Here is an 18909-nt window from a genome sequence, read left to right as displayed (position 1 = left end):
GTACTTGCATATATTTTCAAAGGGTCTTTGTACAGATTAATTTAGCAAAGTAGTCTTTTTTTTTTCTCTCTCGTACATTGTTTTCATAGTGCAAATTAATACGGTGCTATGAGAACAAGCACAGTCAAATAAAAATAAACTTTGAAATATGGCAATAGCTTGTCCTGGTCTGGAAGTAAATCATCGTGGGGTTTTCAAGTGAAGACAGGAGCAACTAACAAGTTAGAACTCATTAGGCTTCCCTTTGAGGTGTGGACAGATATAGAGGATGTTACGCAAGACAGACTCATGAAAGCATTTTTAATTACTCACAATTTGGTATAAAAAAACAGCTTGTACAGGACGTGCCAAAGAAGCACCATCACTTGATGGTGATGTTGATGATACTGATGTCTTCATAGGGTTTGTCGGTCTTGGGGTTGACTTTGACGTTGGAGATCCTCTGGACGACCTCCATGCCCTTTGCACTCCTTCCAAACACGGTGTGCTTGTTGTCCAGCCAAGGCTGAAAAGAACAATAGCACATGTTGATACAAAATTAAAAAAAATTAAAAATTTGAATAAAAAAGATGCACACATCTTTTCCACCTAATTTCAGTCTCTCCTGGAGTGGAATTAACACATTATGCTGCCTACTTTTACCATGACGGTCCACTGGCAGATGCAGACATAAATACAATGCTTTTAAACATACATTCACTGGGAAAAATAAGAAAACAACTTCAATTTAGTCAGGCATTGAGCATTTGGGCATAATTAAAGCCTCATTTAAATGTCATTTTAAAGCCTTTATCGGCTGATACCGATGCCGTGCCGATATCATCGTGCATCCCTAGTGTCAGGCGACTTACGGTGGGTACGACAGTGATGAAAAACTGCGAGCCGTTGGTGCCGGGGCCTCCGTTGGCCATGCTGAGTGTGTACGGGCGGTCGTGTCTCAGCGTGGCGTGGAACTCGTCCTCAAACTCCCCTCCCCAGATGCTCTCTCCTCCCATGCCCGTGCCTGTGGGGTCTCCCGTCTGGATCATGAAACCCTGTACGCAAGCATCACAGACATAGAGCTTCAGACAGGGCTTCAAGACATCATGTCTGGAGATATGTACTTATTGACTGAAGAAAATAAGCATCGCCAATAACAACAGTGTTACTGATGAAGGATAAACCTACCTTGATAACTCGGTGGAATATGTGGCCGTTGAAGTAACCGTTCCTGCTGTGAACGCAGAAGTTCTCCACGGTTTTGGGGCATCTAAGAAACGTTATAAAACAAAGAACGATTCATACATTGAGATGTGAAGTGTACAACAGGAGACCAATGCTATTGCTCCAAAGCATAGCCATCATCAGAGAAAAACAATTATGGATACTAAATAATTAAATGTGTAGTTCTGAACGACGCTGTGATGCATGCTGGGAACCTACTCGACAGGGAAGAGCTTGATGTGGATGTCTCCCATGGTGGTGTGGATGATGGCGCTGTCGGATACTCTCTTGGGGCCCTCGGCCTGCGTGGCAGCCATCACCTCTTCCTTTGAGGGCTTCTCATTAAAGACGTCTCTGTCCGACTCCGCGCTCTTGGTGTCCTCCGGTTCCCTCTTCGAGAACTAAAGAATAAATAAACGCATTGAGATGTGTGATAGCACAACAAAAAACATTACTCGCATCATCTCGGATTGAACGTGGAGCTATATTCTCACCATGTAGAAGCGGTTCTTCTTGAACGCCGTGCAGAATATGGTGGGATCGGGCTCGGCGTTCTGCAAGGCGGGGTTGTCGGATGCCGTCATCTCGATGGTGGGGGCCACGTTGGAAGCCTTGGCAATCCCCTGGAACAAGCTCAGCTTGACCACACGGATGTTCTCCAGCTTCCCCAGGATCCGCACACATCTGGGGAGGAAGACCAGAAAAAAGGGTAAACAAAAAATCTAGTTTTACTAAGGAACACTGCATTAGAAACTATAGCCAGTAAATAGAAAAACACTGTGTAAACCCTTTTCACAGCAGCCAATTTGTGTCTCAAAGGCAAGGTGAACACAGGTGCAACCAACAACATTAATGAGGACACCGGCACTGGAACACTGAATGCAATGTAAGTTGGAAACCATCGTTAATGTTTTGGTTACACCTGTGTTTATCCTGCCTTTGAGACACAAAATGGCTGCTGTGGAAAGGGTCTATTCCGACAGTGTTGGGACAGTAATCAGACTACCGGTACTTTTTTGTGGTAACAAGTAAGTTAAACATGTTTTCAATGTATGTAATCAGTTATTAGTTGCTTTCTCAAGTTACATTTTGCTACGTTTATTTTTATTTAAAATGGTAAAATCTTTAGTTAGTGCAAATTAACAACAATTATTTTGTACGCTATGTTAGCAGACTGCGGCTTCTAGGTTACACCTCACTTTCAGAATCAACAATAAACTGCAGAACTTGGAAATAAGAGAAGGATCAGAAACAGACTATCGCTAACTGTAGATAGTGAACACTGTTGTGTTTAGTGTTCACTATCACTGGGGTGAAATTAGTTTCAAGTTTGATACTCACTAGCTGAAGCGCCTTAACGTCAATAGCTCTGTGACGATAGCATCCAGTGCATGAATTTTCTACTTTATTATTATTTTACCCACGATTTTTTATCCCATTTTTATCCCCCATTAGTGCTAATTCAATTTATTTATCCTGGTTGCTGCTCCACCCTCTGCCGATCTGGGGAGAGCCGAAACTGGCTCCATGCCTCCTCCGCTTCTTTTCACTTGACAGGGGAAGCTTCACCGATGGGACATAGCACGTGGGAGGTTCACGCTATTCCAACCAGTTCCCCTCCCTCCGAACAGGCGCCCTTAACGACCAGAGGAGGAACCACATTAGCAACCAGGATATTGCATGTTTTGGTGAGGGGTTCCTATATGAAGGAAACCCCCAGGGGGCATGGGGAGAACATGCAAACTCCATACAGAAAGGCCCTTTTTGGGCACTCGAGGACATGCGGACAGGCATGCATTCCTTCAGCGCTCACAGCGTCCCAGGTGAAAATCGAACCCAGGACCTTCTAGCTGTGAGGTGACAGCTCTACCACTGAGCCACCATGCCCCCCCCCCCCCGAATTTTCTACTTTCTGAGGGTGTGTCCATTAGGGGCGACTAACAAGCCTAATAACCCTTGTTTTAGCTATTTAGCATGTACCTATTGGTTTCCACATTGATGACCTTGATGCCCAGCATGGTGCCGTAGAGGACAAAGTGGCCCGTCTCGTCAAAGATGATGTTGGTCAGGCGGATACCATCCACCTTCTCCAGCTCCCTCTCCACCGCCATCCGCCTCCCGAACTCCATGTCGGGCAGCTGCTGCCTCATCTGCTGCAGCTCTGTGAACATCTAATACCAAATCAATCAAGGGGGTGTGATCAGCATAATGCATGGTAGGTCCTGTGAATTATTAGCCACTTCGGCAGTCCAAGGCTGAGAAGATTAGTTAGAACTTACCGTTAATGATTCATCAAACACCCTCATCAGTTTCCCCGTCAGGAAGCGAAAGATCCGGACTTTCCGGTCAGAGGCAATAGTGGCCATTTTCTTCCCATCGGACGAAAAGGTCAGGCTGGTGGGGTAGGTTTTGTGTTTCGCAAATTCATACAAGTCTGTATCTGTTTTGTATACCCAACCCACGTGTTTGGGGAACCTGAATTCGCTCGGGAGGCCAGTCCAGTATTCCAGCATTCCCGCTTTGTCGGCAGAGACGATGACCCTAAATTTGGGATTTAGGCGGATTTGGGAGAGCGGCGAGGAGTGCATCTTGTCGAAGGTGTGGAGGCGCTGGTTGCTTCCCCGTCCGTCGTAGACAAAGATTTTCCCTGTGGATTTTTCGGAGCAGGCCACGGTGGAGATGGCGTCCCCAGGGTTGTATATCCATTCACACTGGCCTGGGTGAAAGCTGCAGAGAGAGATGGTCATATCAAAGAACATTAAAATAATGTCACGCTGCACAACCAAATATCATTTTTTTGTCTTTCATGCTTACACACTGCAACCTGTGTGATTCTTACTTACCCCAGCTTCAGCATATTGATCATGTCAAAGTTGACAACATCAAAAACTTTCATTGCCTGGTCGTCGCCAACCGAGCAGAAGAGGGCCCCTTCAGCACTGACAGCAATGCATTCTATCACACCTGCAGAAAATGTAACAAGTTCATTACCCATCCCACCATACGATACATGTTATGTCTGGGTGTGTGTAACGAGGGATCTCAGTCTGTCTGTCTGTCATCATATCTCGAGAACCGTTCGTCCGATCGACTTCCCACTTAGCGGGTGTGTCGCCCCGCTGTGATGTGACGGTGTATGTAGCAAACAGCCCCCCGCTGCAGCCAGTTTGCTGATGCGTGCATTGATGCAGATGCTACTGTATGCTGTGACAGCAGTGTGCGGTCTTGAGAGAGTGCATTAGTGTGTGTGACGGCACCCTGGCTAAGGTCTCGGATTGTTGGCTGTGGGTGAATGTGTAGATTAAGCTAAGCTAAAGTTAGCTACTAAACTCCCCTCTCTCTCTGGTCATAATCTTCAAAATAAATGCAATATCGACAAAACACGTGTTGCAACTGATTTCTTTTGTTTTTAGCTCAGTACAAAATTGTAAAGTAGGCTACCAAAAACCTAAATAAAAAGCAATGTATTTAGGAGCTGTCATAATTTACAATAACCTACATTTGATGTTTATTTCCCCCCAAATGCCATTTATATTCATTCACTCATCATCCATCTACTAATTCCAGGTGATTTAGTGACCCAGTGAGTGAGTCAGTGAGTGATCCAACAGAGGGGGGCGAACGGGCACTGCAAAACTTGAATGCCACGAGGCCACTATTTTTTTCATTCATTCATACCAAGATGACTGCGGAAGTGTTTCACAAACTCAATCCCCTCGTCCTCCTTCTTCTTCCAAAACTTGACATGGCCATCCTGGCTGGCTGTGATGATGAAGTCTGTCCTGAGAGGGGGGGAGACAACTTTCATCAGGGACGAGGAGCCTGGGGCCACAAGATAAATACACGTGCCCCAGCTTGCTGGAATAACAATGTAATCTGGGTCATTGCTGTTCAACTATGTTCTACGAATTGAATGATTGAAACAATAAGTGGTTAACGCAACACTTACTTGGAACAAACGATGTATGTGATGACATCTCTGTGCATGTAGCTCCGCTCATACATTGCAGCTGACGGGAGGTTGTCCAGGTAGACGCGCTCATAATCCAACACTGACAAAAACAGACAGACAGGCAGACAGACAGACAGACAGACAGAAAAACAGACATCCACACATGTCGCTATGTTAGCATTATAGCTCTGGCCTCAGCAAGAATTGTAGCTATGTGGGCAACAGATTGGCGAGCTGAACTCCAGACCAACCTTTCCTTTTCTTTGTCTGTGTAGCCTCGCTCGGCATGGGTCCGACCCACTCCTCCTCTTCTCCCTCTCCATCTCCATCCTCATGGTCTTGTACTTTTCGCTTTAAATCCACATTAGTTGCAGCCTCCGCCATTGTTGCTACTTTTCCGTGTTGTCCTACGTCGTGCGCACTGCGCAGCCGCGCACTACGCACGTTCTTCTTCTTCGTTTTGGTTATTCTTCTTTGCATTTTTGGGGCGGATTGATTGCATTTGCAATACCGCCACCTACTGTACCGGAGTATGTAGAACAGGATCACGTTTACATTAGTTTATAGCAAAGAAAGAAAAAACGACTATATTCTATTACAGCCCTGTGTGTTTTATGAATTATATTACCCCTCTCTGTGTAATCCATACTACTTTATCTCCTTTTGTTCATAGCAGAGATGGAGACTTGGTGACTTGGACTCGAGTCGACTCGAGTCCCTGTTTTAATGACTTGCGACTTGACTTGACAAAAAATTAATTACTTGAGACTTGACTTGGAAGTTAAAGACACGGGACTTGACTTGAGACGTGATGACTTGACCAGTTTAAATATTAAATATTAAGATGTTTAACCTTGTCAAGAGTGTGTATAAGTTATTTGGTATGCATTGCAAGTGCAAGCTGGAAATGGCATTGTCATGATTGGATGACTAACTCCTATGGCAGTGTCATGATTGGATGACTGGCTGTCAGTCACGCTCCTCTCACTGGATCGTTTTGCTTTTTCAAGGAGAAAGCACTTATGTTAGTAATGACGTTGTTTGACTTTTGTTTGATTATATTTTATTTAATTAATACAATTTCAATTAATTGTCATACTTTTTGAACAGGTTCGATAAATTGGCCAATAATATCACTATTAGACAGGTACTACTGTGTCTTTTTTCTCTATAGAGGAAGGTTAGACTGCAGTATTGGGCGGGGGAGTGACTTGACTTGTGACCGGCTTGCCGTAACTAAGGACTCAACTTGACAAAACTTGTGACTTGACTTGCCCAAAACTTGTGGCTTGACTTGCCCTAAACAAAATAAATTGGGACTTGCTTGAGACTTACTGCTTGAGACCTGGACCAAAGTGACTTGGTCCCATGTCTGGTTCTTAGTATCCCTTCCAAATCCCATCCTCGCCCAGCCTCTCACCCTTTGTTGCAAACTAACCCTTTCTTCATTATAACAGTGCATTAATAATATGTGTTCAGCATTTTCAACGATATTACAATGTGCACAATCTGGTGAATTAACTTTTCCCAATAGAAATAAAGTCTTACTTAAACCAGTGTGGTCAATTTGTTTTGTTTTTTGGCCAGTTGGCACACCACTTCATGGTTCATTATCACCCCCAATTGGATTGGAGGAGGAATCAAATCTTCTGATAGCATCATAGCAATATGCCTGTCTCTTTCAGATTTAACATTAACTGTATGCAATCTCATCTCAATCATATTGAGATGGAGTATTGTTTCTTTATTAAAAGGATCCCCATTAACTGCCACCTAGACGACAGCTAGTCTTCCTGGACAAGACAGAATGCACATTACATGACACGCAACAATTAAAATACAAAAACAAAAAGTAAAATATCTAAGCTAAGACAGAAAATAGCATGGTCAGCTAGCCTGGCCTTCTAGCTGGCCAATAACTCAAATATTAAAATATGGTCCGGACAACTCTCTAAACATTAGAAAACAAACATAGAAGGAAAAGTGATGTGACAAACATCATTGTGTGTGTGATAGTGTGTGTGAGTGTAGATGGGATCTGAGTATCCTTTTAAAACCAACTTTGATGGAACAAATATTGCATGGCAGACAATTCCAAGAGGCTCTGGACCTGTATATGACGGTTTTCTTCATGTAGTTGGTTTTTGGTCTGGGTAAAGTCATCTGACCACCACTCGCCCATCTGGTGGAGTGTGTATGAATCCCTGACCTATAAATTATGTTGTTGAAAAGAAATGTAGGAGTTTGAGTTTGAATAACACTGTGAAAATATCTCAACAGTCAACACTAAGACGTATATGCATGTCAGCTATGCTAGACCTAGGGGAGCACCCCAGGACCAGCCTAGCTGCCTTGTTTTGTGCTACTTGAAACGTCCCTAGTACCAGTAGACCCTTAGTCAGCATTCGCTGACCATACCACAGAGCAATAATCCAAATGACACAGAACCAATGAACAAACAATTTGGCGAAGTAATAATGGTGTAACAAACAATGCACACTTTCTAGTAATGGCAACTGCTCTACCCATCTTAGCAACCACCCTGTTGATGTGCTCAGACCACGACAATGAACTGTCAAGCCAAAGTTCAAGAAGCGTCACAGTTTTTACTTGCCATATAGCTTGACCATCTATCAGTATGCTGACATCACCTAGTACTATCACATTTCTACCCCATTTCAACCAATCATATCACGACATGCAGCTGTCAATCAAATCTTCATTTCAGGATAATTTTCTCTTCCAAATGAAGTAGAAAATGACACCTAGTGCCTGTCATCTGGCAGAATTCCTATCCCATAAACTAACTACTAACTTGGCCAATTGCATGAAACATGAACAAAAAACAAAAACTATAATCTCTAAGAATACAAAGAAATGTAACTGGCTCGTTAAAACGCGCATTCCAGGAATATCGTATTTTCAGAAATAGCGTAAAAGGCTCGCGCTTGAGAGCGTGGTAGTCAGGGGTCTCCCCTCGGAGATTTCAGGCGGGCGGGCAGCACCCATGCATCGGATTGTCCGCTCGCTCCGCACGAAGTAAGTGGCTGCCTGGTACTCCGCGGATCCCACTCGCGTAGCACGACAACACGCTAAATCCCACTCGATTTGGGGGTGGAACACGCCATGATTGACCAATGCCAAAGCCAGTCGACAGAATTGTCAAATGAAATCATCGACACGTATATGGTCCGCCTCTCAATTTGTTTTCAGTCTCCGACGCTCGTGCTATTGCATTCGCCTCCGGTTCCTTTAAGTATGAGTATTTGCATTGATCCAGTTGTATATAATGCCAAGCTCTTCAGACAGAACCTGACTGAGCTCTGCGCATGTAGGGGCCGCAAAATAGAGTTGAATCATCTGCGTACATAGTCAGATTAGCCTTACTAAGTGCATAAGGCATGTTGTTTGTGAAAATTAAAAATAGCAGAGTCCAAGGCAGCTCCCTTGAGGGGCCCCGCATTCGAGGACCCTACTGAAGCACCATTAAAATATACTCTCTGTGACCTGGATAACTCCTAAGCCACATAATAGCAGAGGGTTTAAAACCATAACAAATAAGTTTAGAAATAAAAATATCGTGGTCGATCACATCAAAAGCGGCACTAAAATTACGCAATACAGTACCCACAAGGTTTGAGCTATCAATAGAGGTGAACCAACAATCAGACATTTGTGTCATTGTGGTGCAGGTGGAATGATCAGACCTATATGCATGTTGGAACATAGTTGTTAAGTCATTATCAGAAAAATAAACATATAAAAAATAAACGTATCTACTGTATCTCTCTCTCTCTCTCTCTCTATATATATATATATATATATATATATATATGTATATATATATGTACACACACACACACACACACACACACACACACACACACACACACACACACACACACACACACACACAGTGTATTTATGTGATATTTGTAACAAACATTTCTACCCTGAGCCGAGCCCCCAACATGTGGCCCACTACAGGAGAGCCTGGGTTGAGGATGGAGCTGTCCGAGACATGATCATCTGGAATCACTTCACAGATTATGCTCCCACAGCAGTCAAATAAAGACAAATATTCACATTTCATTTGGTCTTCTTTATTTCCTATAAAATACAAAAACAACAGTTAGTATTTTTATATTGTTTCCACAATTATCATATTTCACCTGTGACCATACATACCTCTAACTTGTGTTCCAGTAATTCAATTTCAAGATCTGCCTTCCTAATCTGCCGCCCCAAGTACACCATTTCTTGGTCAGTTTTTGCCATCTTCTTGATGAGATGCATTTTGTACAACTCCTTTACCGGTAACTGGGAAAACATAAGGAGGATGGCATTCAACTCTACAGTTCTGCAGAATGAACCAACAACACGTCAAAACAGTCATTTATACCACAGGTGATTAAATCTATGAATGGAAATATTCAAAACCTCCAATAATTATTGATCAGAATCAGATTCTATTTGACTTACTCTTTAGTCTCGCTTGCCAGACTACCTCTCTGCACCAGGAGTGGGTCTAGTCAGTGTACCATTGCTTATATATCATTACTTTATATCTTATAATGCACTGTGTTTCCATTTATATAACTAGGGATCGGAATAGGGGATAAGAATGTGCAGGTTGTTTCTTCATTCATTATTTATTCTCATCATACCATACCATACCATACCAACTTTATTTGTATAGCACATTTAAAAACAACAATGTTGTACCAAAGTGCTTGACAGATTGAAAATATATATATAAATAACACCTCACTCATAAAACATACACAGTGTCACATTTTAAAGCATCAAACACATAAAACAAACAACAAACACAGTGTCAAATTTAAAATATCAAACCACTCAGGCTGTGCTAGGGAAAGGCCAGAGAATAAAAGTGCGTCTTGAGACGTGATTTAAACGCCTGCAGGGTGGGGGCTTGCCTAACATGCAGAGGCAGCTCGTTCCAGAGCTTGGGGGCTGCCACTGCAAAAGCCCGGTTCCCTCTGAGCTTCAGCCATCATTTCAGTGTAAATGTCAAAATCAAAATTACACACAAGAATGTAAAGATGTGTGAATATCAGTGGTGCTGGGCTGGCCGTGTGAATAGTGCAGTGGTTCTCAAATTTCTTTCACATGAAGGACCCCTAAACTGACAAAAATGAGACCCCGGACCCCCATTTGATAGGATTTTGTCCCATGGTCCCCAATATGATAATAAGATTGATGCTTTTAGATGTTTTATTACAGAAAGTGTATAAAACCCATGAACAAAATAGTGATTGTGTTACTTATGAATGGAATTATAGCGAAAATAAAGTACCCCCCTTTTGGCTGGGGACCCCCTGGAACCCCCTCAAGCACCCCCGGGGGTCCCCGGACCCGCATTTGAGAACCACTGGAAAAGTGAATATAATGGTGAACAGCATCATAGAGGCTCTAACGAACCCTGTGAAGAGCTGTTTATGCTATTCTAGACTTGGGGAGCATTGGCTTAAAAGCCTGTATGTAAATGTGTTTTAACACCTTGAGTGCCATGGACGAGATATCTCGTCTTACATAATCCGACCGTTGAGTGCCAAAGACGAGATATCTCGTCTTACATAAACATTTTTTTTTTTTGACGGTGGGACATCAATCAACCCCTTTTACGTCTTCTATATCAATATTGGAGGAAGAGAATGTGTATAATCTATTTTACCGACCACTAAGTGGCGACAGTTCTCTCCCAAGACAGAGAGAAAGCCACAGCCACGGCGGGTCCGCTGCAGAAAGCCAGTCTAATTACAAGGAAATAGCTGGGCGAAAACTCTTTCGATTTCACACACACACACACACACACACACACACACACGCGCGCGCGCGCGCGCACACACACACACTCGAGTACCTTTGCGCATAAATAAGACCAGAATCGCAAAAGCTTCTTCAAAGTTCTCAGCCGACACGAACGAGCCAGTTTTTTTACAGTCCAGACTGCCCGAAAGCGGCCGCGGAGCCTCCACCCCCTCCGCAGCACAGACGGAGGGAGGAGTTTGGAGACACACACACACTCTCTCTCTCTCTCTCTCTAGTCCCGAGAGAGAGAGAGAGGAGAGAGAGAGAGAGAGAGAGAGAGGAGAGAGAGAGAGAGAGAGAGAGCACACAGAGTGGGAGACAGACACGCTGTGGGGGCAAAGAACGGACAGAGATCTCTTACTCTCAGAGCCGCGGAGCAACGCGCGAACACACACACACACACACACACACACACACACACACACACACACACACACACACAATACAGTATACAGACTTGCCCAAGGGCACCCATAATCACAGGCAGGTGACTTTTCTGCTGTTTGATTGAATTTCACAAAACTGCGATTATCTCAGCTTCCTGTCTCAGACGCTAAAACCATGCTGTACTCAACGGCTAATATCTACATAACTACTAACTCTGCAAACTAACTCTTTTAGACAGAGAAAGCACACATTCTATTAGTTATTTTTAGATGATTGGTGTTCACGAAGTCTTAACAGAAAAGAATCCTCGGCTCTTGTAAAATGAGCCAGAATCCTCAAAAAAAAACCTGGCACAACTTACCTACAGGATTGAAAAAACGGCTGGCACTCAATGTGTTAAATAGAACATTTATTTGAACTTGTCAAAATGTTGTCTGTATTGTTTTTTAGTGTACTTCTATGGACCATGAGTCTGCAATAAATACATAAATTAGTGAGTGAGTGAGTGAGTGAGTGAATGAATATCAATAGCTACCATACATAATATTAAAAATGTATACCTCTGTAGGCCTCTCTGATTCCCGCTCTGTGGCAGCAGACGTGTCTTTTTCTCCATCATCATCATCATCATCATCATCTTCATCATTATCATCATCATAATCCTGTGATGGAGATGAGCATTCTGTTTTGGTATACTTTAAACTACCCTACTATATGTGGCAAGATCTCTGGAATATTAAAAGTACTTACAACTTCAAGTTCTGTTTTGACAGGAGGCTCAACAAGACAGCTACCATCAGTAACTGTTTGGAAAAATTGAAAACCCCAAATATATACAGTATGCTAGTGTGTACACACACTCACACACAGGCATGCATGCACGCGCGTGCACACACACACACACACACACACACACACAATAGGGCTGGGCACTGGGCAATATGGTTGAAATAAATATCACGATATATTAGGGATTTTTCTCGATATCAATATCATGATATGTTCATGTAGGGTATGCAAAATTAATTAATCTCATCGAACCGAATGGTAATGTTAGGGGTGATGTCAAACACAACTGAAAATTTCAAATAATATTCCTTCCTACCTAGTTTTATGAGAGGCTGCTGGTCATCATCAATTTAGACAGCAGAAATGTGTCACGATATTAAATATATCATCACGATATGATTGCACTTAAACACAATAAACAATTAATCAATTACACACACACGCATGCATGTGCGCGCACGCACGCACGCACACACACACACACACACACACACACACACACACACACACACACACACACACACACACACACACACACACACACACTTACATCTTATGTAGACACTTGTGTCCTGGGGGGTGATTGGCTCGGATGAGCTCCCTCCGGGGATGCCTTCAGCCATTGGTCGCCCAGTATTCTGCCTCTGGCTCAGGGCCATCTCTTCTACCTCTGTCAGAGGTGGTGGCGGTGGCCCTCCACCCGTTTTGCGGGCCTCTGCCTTCTTTCTGTTGGCTGAGAGGACGCAGATGTTATGTTAATCTACTAAAGCACCATATTATATAAATTACATTATTATTAGTAGTAGTAGTAGTAGCAGTAGTAGTATAGGAGATGACATTTGATTTATGTGTTAAAACAGCATTCTGTTAAATGGCCACTGAATGATATATTTAGCTGGTTTGTTGTTAGTTAAAAAAATTATTAAAACCAAAGTTAGGTAAGCCTAAGAGCTATAGGATACAAAAGCCTTACCTGCTCCAATGATGTTTTTATGTTTTGTTTTAATCTGCTGCCAAGTGCGTGTTACGCCCGTATTGCACCTAAATGAAAATAAAATGTTATACCATTCCACCACTTTTTCACCTGTAATATTATAAGAAAGTGTGGTTAAATGTTAAATGAATCGCCTGCTACTGCATTCAAACTTACGCATTGATTCGATTCGCGATTCCCTCCCAAGCCAATTCTCTCTCCTTTGACGCCGCAGTTGTGTTGCTTTTATTTTTGAAAATGTGCTCATACTCGCCATAAGCACTTACTAACACTTCTAACTCCAGTGGGGTGAAGTAGGACGATCTACTTCTTACCTCTCCGGTTGCCATGGTGAAGTATCAGAGCTCTTTATCGTGTGTGTGTGTGTGTGTGTGTGCGTGTTTTTTCTATTGTTGTCACGCACACACTTAACTCAGGGTCAACATACTCAGAGTTGATTGACTCAGCTGTTCTGGAACTGAAAACTCCGAGTTTCCTATCTCGGGGTTAATCAACTCAGAGTTCAGGGTTAAAACTCAGAGTTTGTTGAACCTGCTGACATTATTTTGAAGAAACAACGCTAAAGCATAAGTCGTATTTCTGCTAGTACAGACCAGATGCAGACACCACAGCGAGCCATCCGTAGTCTTAAAACATTTAGTAAAACTAACTCAGGTCAGCTGTGCTGGAATCCAAAAGTCAAAGTTCCCTAATCTTCGGGTTAATCAACTCAGAGTTCATGATAGACTCGGGGTTTGTTGATCACGCGGACGTTATTTTGAAGATACAACGCTAAAGCGGAAGTCGTATTGCTGCTACTTGGGACCGTTCCGACCAGATGCAGACACCACAGCGAGCCATCCACAGTCTTATGAAAACATTTAGTAAAACGTGGACTTGTCAAGACTAAAGAATTCTTATTCTCTAGTTTGAAAAATGTCTTTGTTTCTCACATTGTATCTCATTTAATTTCGCTGTAGCGGAAATATGTTGGTTTGTTGTTTCTAGGGGATGATGATAATGAAACACTTATGGGTCAAACCAAAAGACGATTTTTAGGGGAGTTTGTACTATAACGGTGTATTGGTTTGTCGTAAACACAATAGGTAAATTGAGAACTGCCTAGCTACATGATTCAGTAAATATGTTGAACACAAAACAAACTCGTGTACTCATCGTTGTGAAAATAAATAATAAATATTAGCAACATTCCTAACGCGAGTCTCCCCCATCTACTCGAAGTAAACAATAGGCCCATGTGTTACCAATATGGCTGCAGTGTAGACAGCAAACAGCAAAGTATGATCGCCTGTCACTCGTAAAGTATCAAACAGTATTCCTTCTATTCTCGCACCATAATACCTATATAGAGACATTTTTGCGCTCACAAAACCAACCTCCGCGGCGGAATGAGCAATATTTACATCCAAGAGCCACCGACAAATGGAAAGGTGAGCGCCACTTTTGCAATTTGAGCTCTGGCTCGTCAGTTTATCCACCCCAGAGTCTTGACTTCACTTCACTCTCGTTACATCGCGCTGAACTCCATTAAAAAATGTGCCAACTTCGTGTGGCCACTGGCCATGCTTATCTTACCCAAAGACTTTTAGTTTTACGTATCATTAGATATGCGGGTAAATCTGGCATAATAGTACACTTTGAAGAGCCGTCTGTGCAAGTCAGTTTCCTATCTATCTTCTCTCTAGCTTTTCTTGTCTCTTATTTCTCCCCTCTCCTCATATCTGTCTTTGTCCTCTACTTTTCAGAAGATAAACAGACATACCGTAGTTATCAATGCATACATGTTTAAAGGTTAGATATGATACACATACAATTCCTCATCTGTCTCTAAAAGAAAACTGATTAACATTTTCAGGAACATTATTTGTAAATTGTTTTGTTGAGCGTCACACTTAACATTATTTAGCAATTCAATCAGTTCAGTCAATTTGATTATTTAAAGGAACACTCCGCCCATTTTCAACCAGATTTGTATCATTAGAACATCAGTAGTATATCAGAAAACTGTAAACGGTTTTGAAGTCTGTCATTTAATTTGACAGTTATTGAGTGTTAAAGTGTGGACCAGTGACATCACTGGTCCACACTAACTCAAATTAATAACTCATTAACTCAAATCAACTCTCAATAACTGTCAAACTAGATGAATGATGAATAGTTTGACAGTTATTGAGAGTTGATTTGAGTTAATGAGTTATTCATTTGAGTTAGTGTGGACCAGTGATGTCACTGGTCCACACTTTAACACTCAATAACTGTCAAATTAAATGACAGACTTCAAAACCGTTTACAGTTTTCTGATATACTACTGATGTTCTAATGATACAAAGCTGGTTGAAAATAGGCGGAGTGTTCCTTTAACATGTGACTGGGATTTTGCATGTAAGCCATACTGTGATAAATATAGCTACAAAAACATACACCATAATATTGTGATACTGATTTCAATATTGGCCAGCCCTCTCCTGTAGCCTGTACTACGAAGCTAGTTTAATGCCTTATCCGAGTAAGTTTGAGTTTAAACCTGGTTTAGCCGTACTACAAAGCAAGTTAACTTTCAATCACCATGGCAACTGACGCTGCAAAGCTAACCTGGTCGCGACCAGGTTAGCTTCAGAGGATAAGATCAAAATCCATGACAGACCCATATAATCGGCTCTCTGGAGTCACTCACCGTTCATATAAGATCGCCATATGAAAAATAGATTGCAGTCAACTGAGAATATAACAAGAAAAACATTTGTGGCTCTGTAGGCTACATAATTAAATTAAGCCACTTACCACTTTATGTCTTAACAGCTCAACGATGCGTGGAGAAATATGATCCCTATTAATCACCGCGGCGCATATCATGAATGGACCCTCAAATGGAGTGAGGGTGATATTCTCCTACATGCCAGAAAAGCCTATAGGCCTACATATAATATAGATATGGGATAATATGGATAGCCCCAATACTAAATATGCAGGCTATTCTTGCATCTTTCAGCTGGAACTGTGAAAGTGATAGAGATCATTATTCATTGAGCATGCGTTTCTAAATCTATGGTCTAAATAGGCTTACAGATTGTGGAAATGTATAGACTGAGATTACACATTACATTTGTTGCTGCTGTATCAATGTATGCAGCTGTATCAGACAGAAATCGCTGATCACAGTAAATCAAATGACTGATGTGAATACAAGCTGCTGCTTTAGACAGCCCTTCAGCAGACTATCCAACGCAGATTTTCATTCTGACATTAAATCGCGGATACATTAAATATCCGCTAAAACTCTGATCATGCACTGCGCTTTCATGGAACGAGGAAATGGGTGTGGAAATGGGTGTGGGCGTGGATCAACTCAGCTGTTCATAAGGTGATTGGCTAGCGCACCTCTTTCGCGTGGACGCGCGCCTGTGCACGAGCGAAAAACGTGCGCGTGCACAGGCAGATCCCAGGTCCACTTACCTAGTAAAAAACCAGCGTCGTAGTATCAGTTAACTAGATAGCTTTGATCCTGTTCAGTCAAACCAGATCAAAGGGACTTATCGCGGATCTGTTAAACTAGTTTCGTAGTACAGGGCTCTGGGGCACTGAGAAGTGTGAGCACACTTCGTGTTCCAAAACAGTACAGGAATCTCAGCAGCACCTGGCTAAGTAATCATTGAGTCAATGGTATTGATCAACCTTATAATATACAGTGTGTCATTACAAAGTTTTGGTGCTCTCTAAATATTGGATGGTATAAATATTTTAAAGTGCATGCACAATCTCCAGGTTTAGTCATTTATTGCTGGTTATTATTGAGTGACTGTACACTTGGTACAGGTGATGAGCGTCCTTTGGCAGGAACCACAGGGTGATCTTTGACTAATTTGAAATGTCAGTTATTCCAATCCAGAGTCACTCAAACACTCAAAGTCATCTACAAGAGCTTCCCAGAAGTACCTACAGTGAATGTGCAAAACATCAGGGACACTTACATGCAGTATGCTGGCTGCATTGTCGTCACTTATTGATTTCCAATATTGGAGATATACAAATAAAAGGAGAAGATGTAGATATAGAAAAGCTGACAAGTTAGAGGAGGATTTGTAAACTTTGAGACAACCTAGATGGGAATTTTGCAGGAAGATATCCAAAATATGTTGTGCATTTATTTACTGTATGTAGCCATACGTATGAATGATTGCACTTGAATCTTAGATATTTGTTTGCTCTTTTTCCTGGATGACGTGTGTGTGTGTGTGTGTGTGTGGGGGGGGGGGGTTGTGGGGGTGCTGTCTAATCTTGAAGTGACGTGCCGATGCCGTCTTTTTGATCTTCTCTTAGGTCCTGCTGAAGACCTCGGCAGGTGACATTGACATTGAGTTGTGGTCCAAGGAGGCGCCTAGAGCATGCAGAAACTTTGTGCAGCTGTGCATGGAAGGTAATAACTTAGTATATCCACACACCTGCTGGATTTCTTAATGATGGAGACTTTCTGTAAAACTACAAACATCCACCAGTCTGCTCAAGATGGCAAAACCAGTCACCCTAGCCCAGTCTGCCTCAGTCTTAGGGAATCTAGGGGCGGCTTTAGCTCAGGAGGTAGAGCGGGTCGGCCAATGACGCAAGGGTTGGCGGCTCGATCCCCGCTCCCTCCCAGCTGCCGTCGTTGTGTCCTTGGGCAAGACACTTTACCCTCCTTGCTCCCGATGGTGTGTAGGCACCCTGCGTGGCAGCCTGCCGCTATCGGTGTATGAATGGGTGAATGTAGACTATCTACTGATTGTAAAGCGCTTTGGATAAAAGCGCTATATAAATGCAGACCATTTACCATTTATCTCATGTATAGAGCATGTGTACTCCAAATATACTAAACAATATACACAAGCTGAGATTTATAGAACTTCAATTTCATGTGAATATGTATGTGTGTGTTAGGGATGCACCGATGTGAACATTTTGGCCGATACCGATAACCGATATTAACACTGCTGTTGTGGCCGATAACCGATATTTACTGATGTCGATATGATCTGTTAAAAACACATTTCTGTGATAATAAAATTTTGTACATACTGAAAAACACATGTAAACACTGTGAATTTGACAAATTAATGTCTTTCTTTATTTCCAAAACATTTGGAAAAGCCCAGAAATCATAGATTTACCACAATGTTTCCTCTCAATGTAAAATTTTGGCTGATACCAATAACCGATATTAACATGGCAACATCGGACCGATGCCGATATGTAAAAAAATTACTAACATCTGCCGATACAGATATGATTGCCGATATATCGTGCATCCCTAGTGTGTGTGTACTCTGTATGTAATGTTACGTATGTACGTATGTACTGTATGTATGGATGTATGTATATAGCCTAAGGTATGTATGTTTGTTTCTCAACTAACTAATGAGCAAGGATATGCACAGTCAGTCATGTTTCATATGGGTTAATATTGAATGGGGGGGGAAAGTATTAACGTTACACAGACAACGGAGAATGCAAAAAAAAAAAAAAAATCCAGTCGCTGTTACACTTACGGTATATAGACCCTATCGAGAATTCCCCCCACCCCGCCCCTTCACCCATGCTCTACACCTTCTATCAGGGCACTGCTGAAAGTGTAACCCTAATCTAAACTATAGAGGAAAGAAATCTTCTTATAATGACGTTTTTCTTCTCTTAGATAGATCAATAATTGTGCTTCTAGTCCTGATCGCACCCCCAGTTTGATTATCCATGCATAAAGTTCACTAAATAAAAATATCAG

The 18909-nt window shown here is 42.2% G+C and overlaps 2 protein-coding genes across 2 annotated transcripts in view; one reads left to right on the top strand and one right to left on the bottom strand.

Moving 5' to 3' along the window:
• Nucleotides 1–285: 285 nt before the first annotated feature.
• ppwd1 (peptidylprolyl isomerase domain and WD repeat containing 1) lies at nucleotides 286–5560 on the bottom strand. The gene is made up of 11 exons (XM_083640987.1): nucleotides 5407–5560; nucleotides 5153–5255; nucleotides 4882–4985; nucleotides 4047–4167; nucleotides 3483–3930; nucleotides 3184–3374; nucleotides 1698–1887; nucleotides 1423–1604; nucleotides 1168–1249; nucleotides 852–1034; nucleotides 286–505 (listed from the first exon to the last, which is right to left on the bottom strand). Exons 1-11 carry the CDS (start codon nucleotides 5537–5539, stop codon nucleotides 362–364), a joined length of 1881 nt encoding a protein of 626 aa, XP_083497113.1. The 5' UTR covers nucleotides 5540–5560; the 3' UTR covers nucleotides 286–361.
• An 8870-nt stretch (nucleotides 5561–14430) lies between these two features.
• Nucleotides 14431–18909, top strand: part of cwc27 (CWC27 spliceosome associated cyclophilin) — a 59772-nt gene continuing 55293 nt past the window's right edge. The window contains exons 1-2 of the mRNA XM_083641941.1: nucleotides 14431–14590; nucleotides 17478–17574. Coding sequence (XP_083498067.1) covers nucleotides 14549–14590; nucleotides 17478–17574 — 139 coding nt within the window. The 5' untranslated portion in view covers nucleotides 14431–14548. The remainder of the gene's footprint in view (nucleotides 14591–17477; nucleotides 17575–18909) is intronic.

This window comes from Poromitra crassiceps (genome assembly GCF_964638095.1).
Source record: "Poromitra crassiceps genome assembly, chromosome: 8".
Taxonomy (NCBI): Eukaryota; Metazoa; Chordata; class Actinopteri; order Beryciformes; family Melamphaidae; genus Poromitra; species Poromitra crassiceps.
This window is presented reverse-complemented; position numbering and strand designations above follow the sequence as displayed.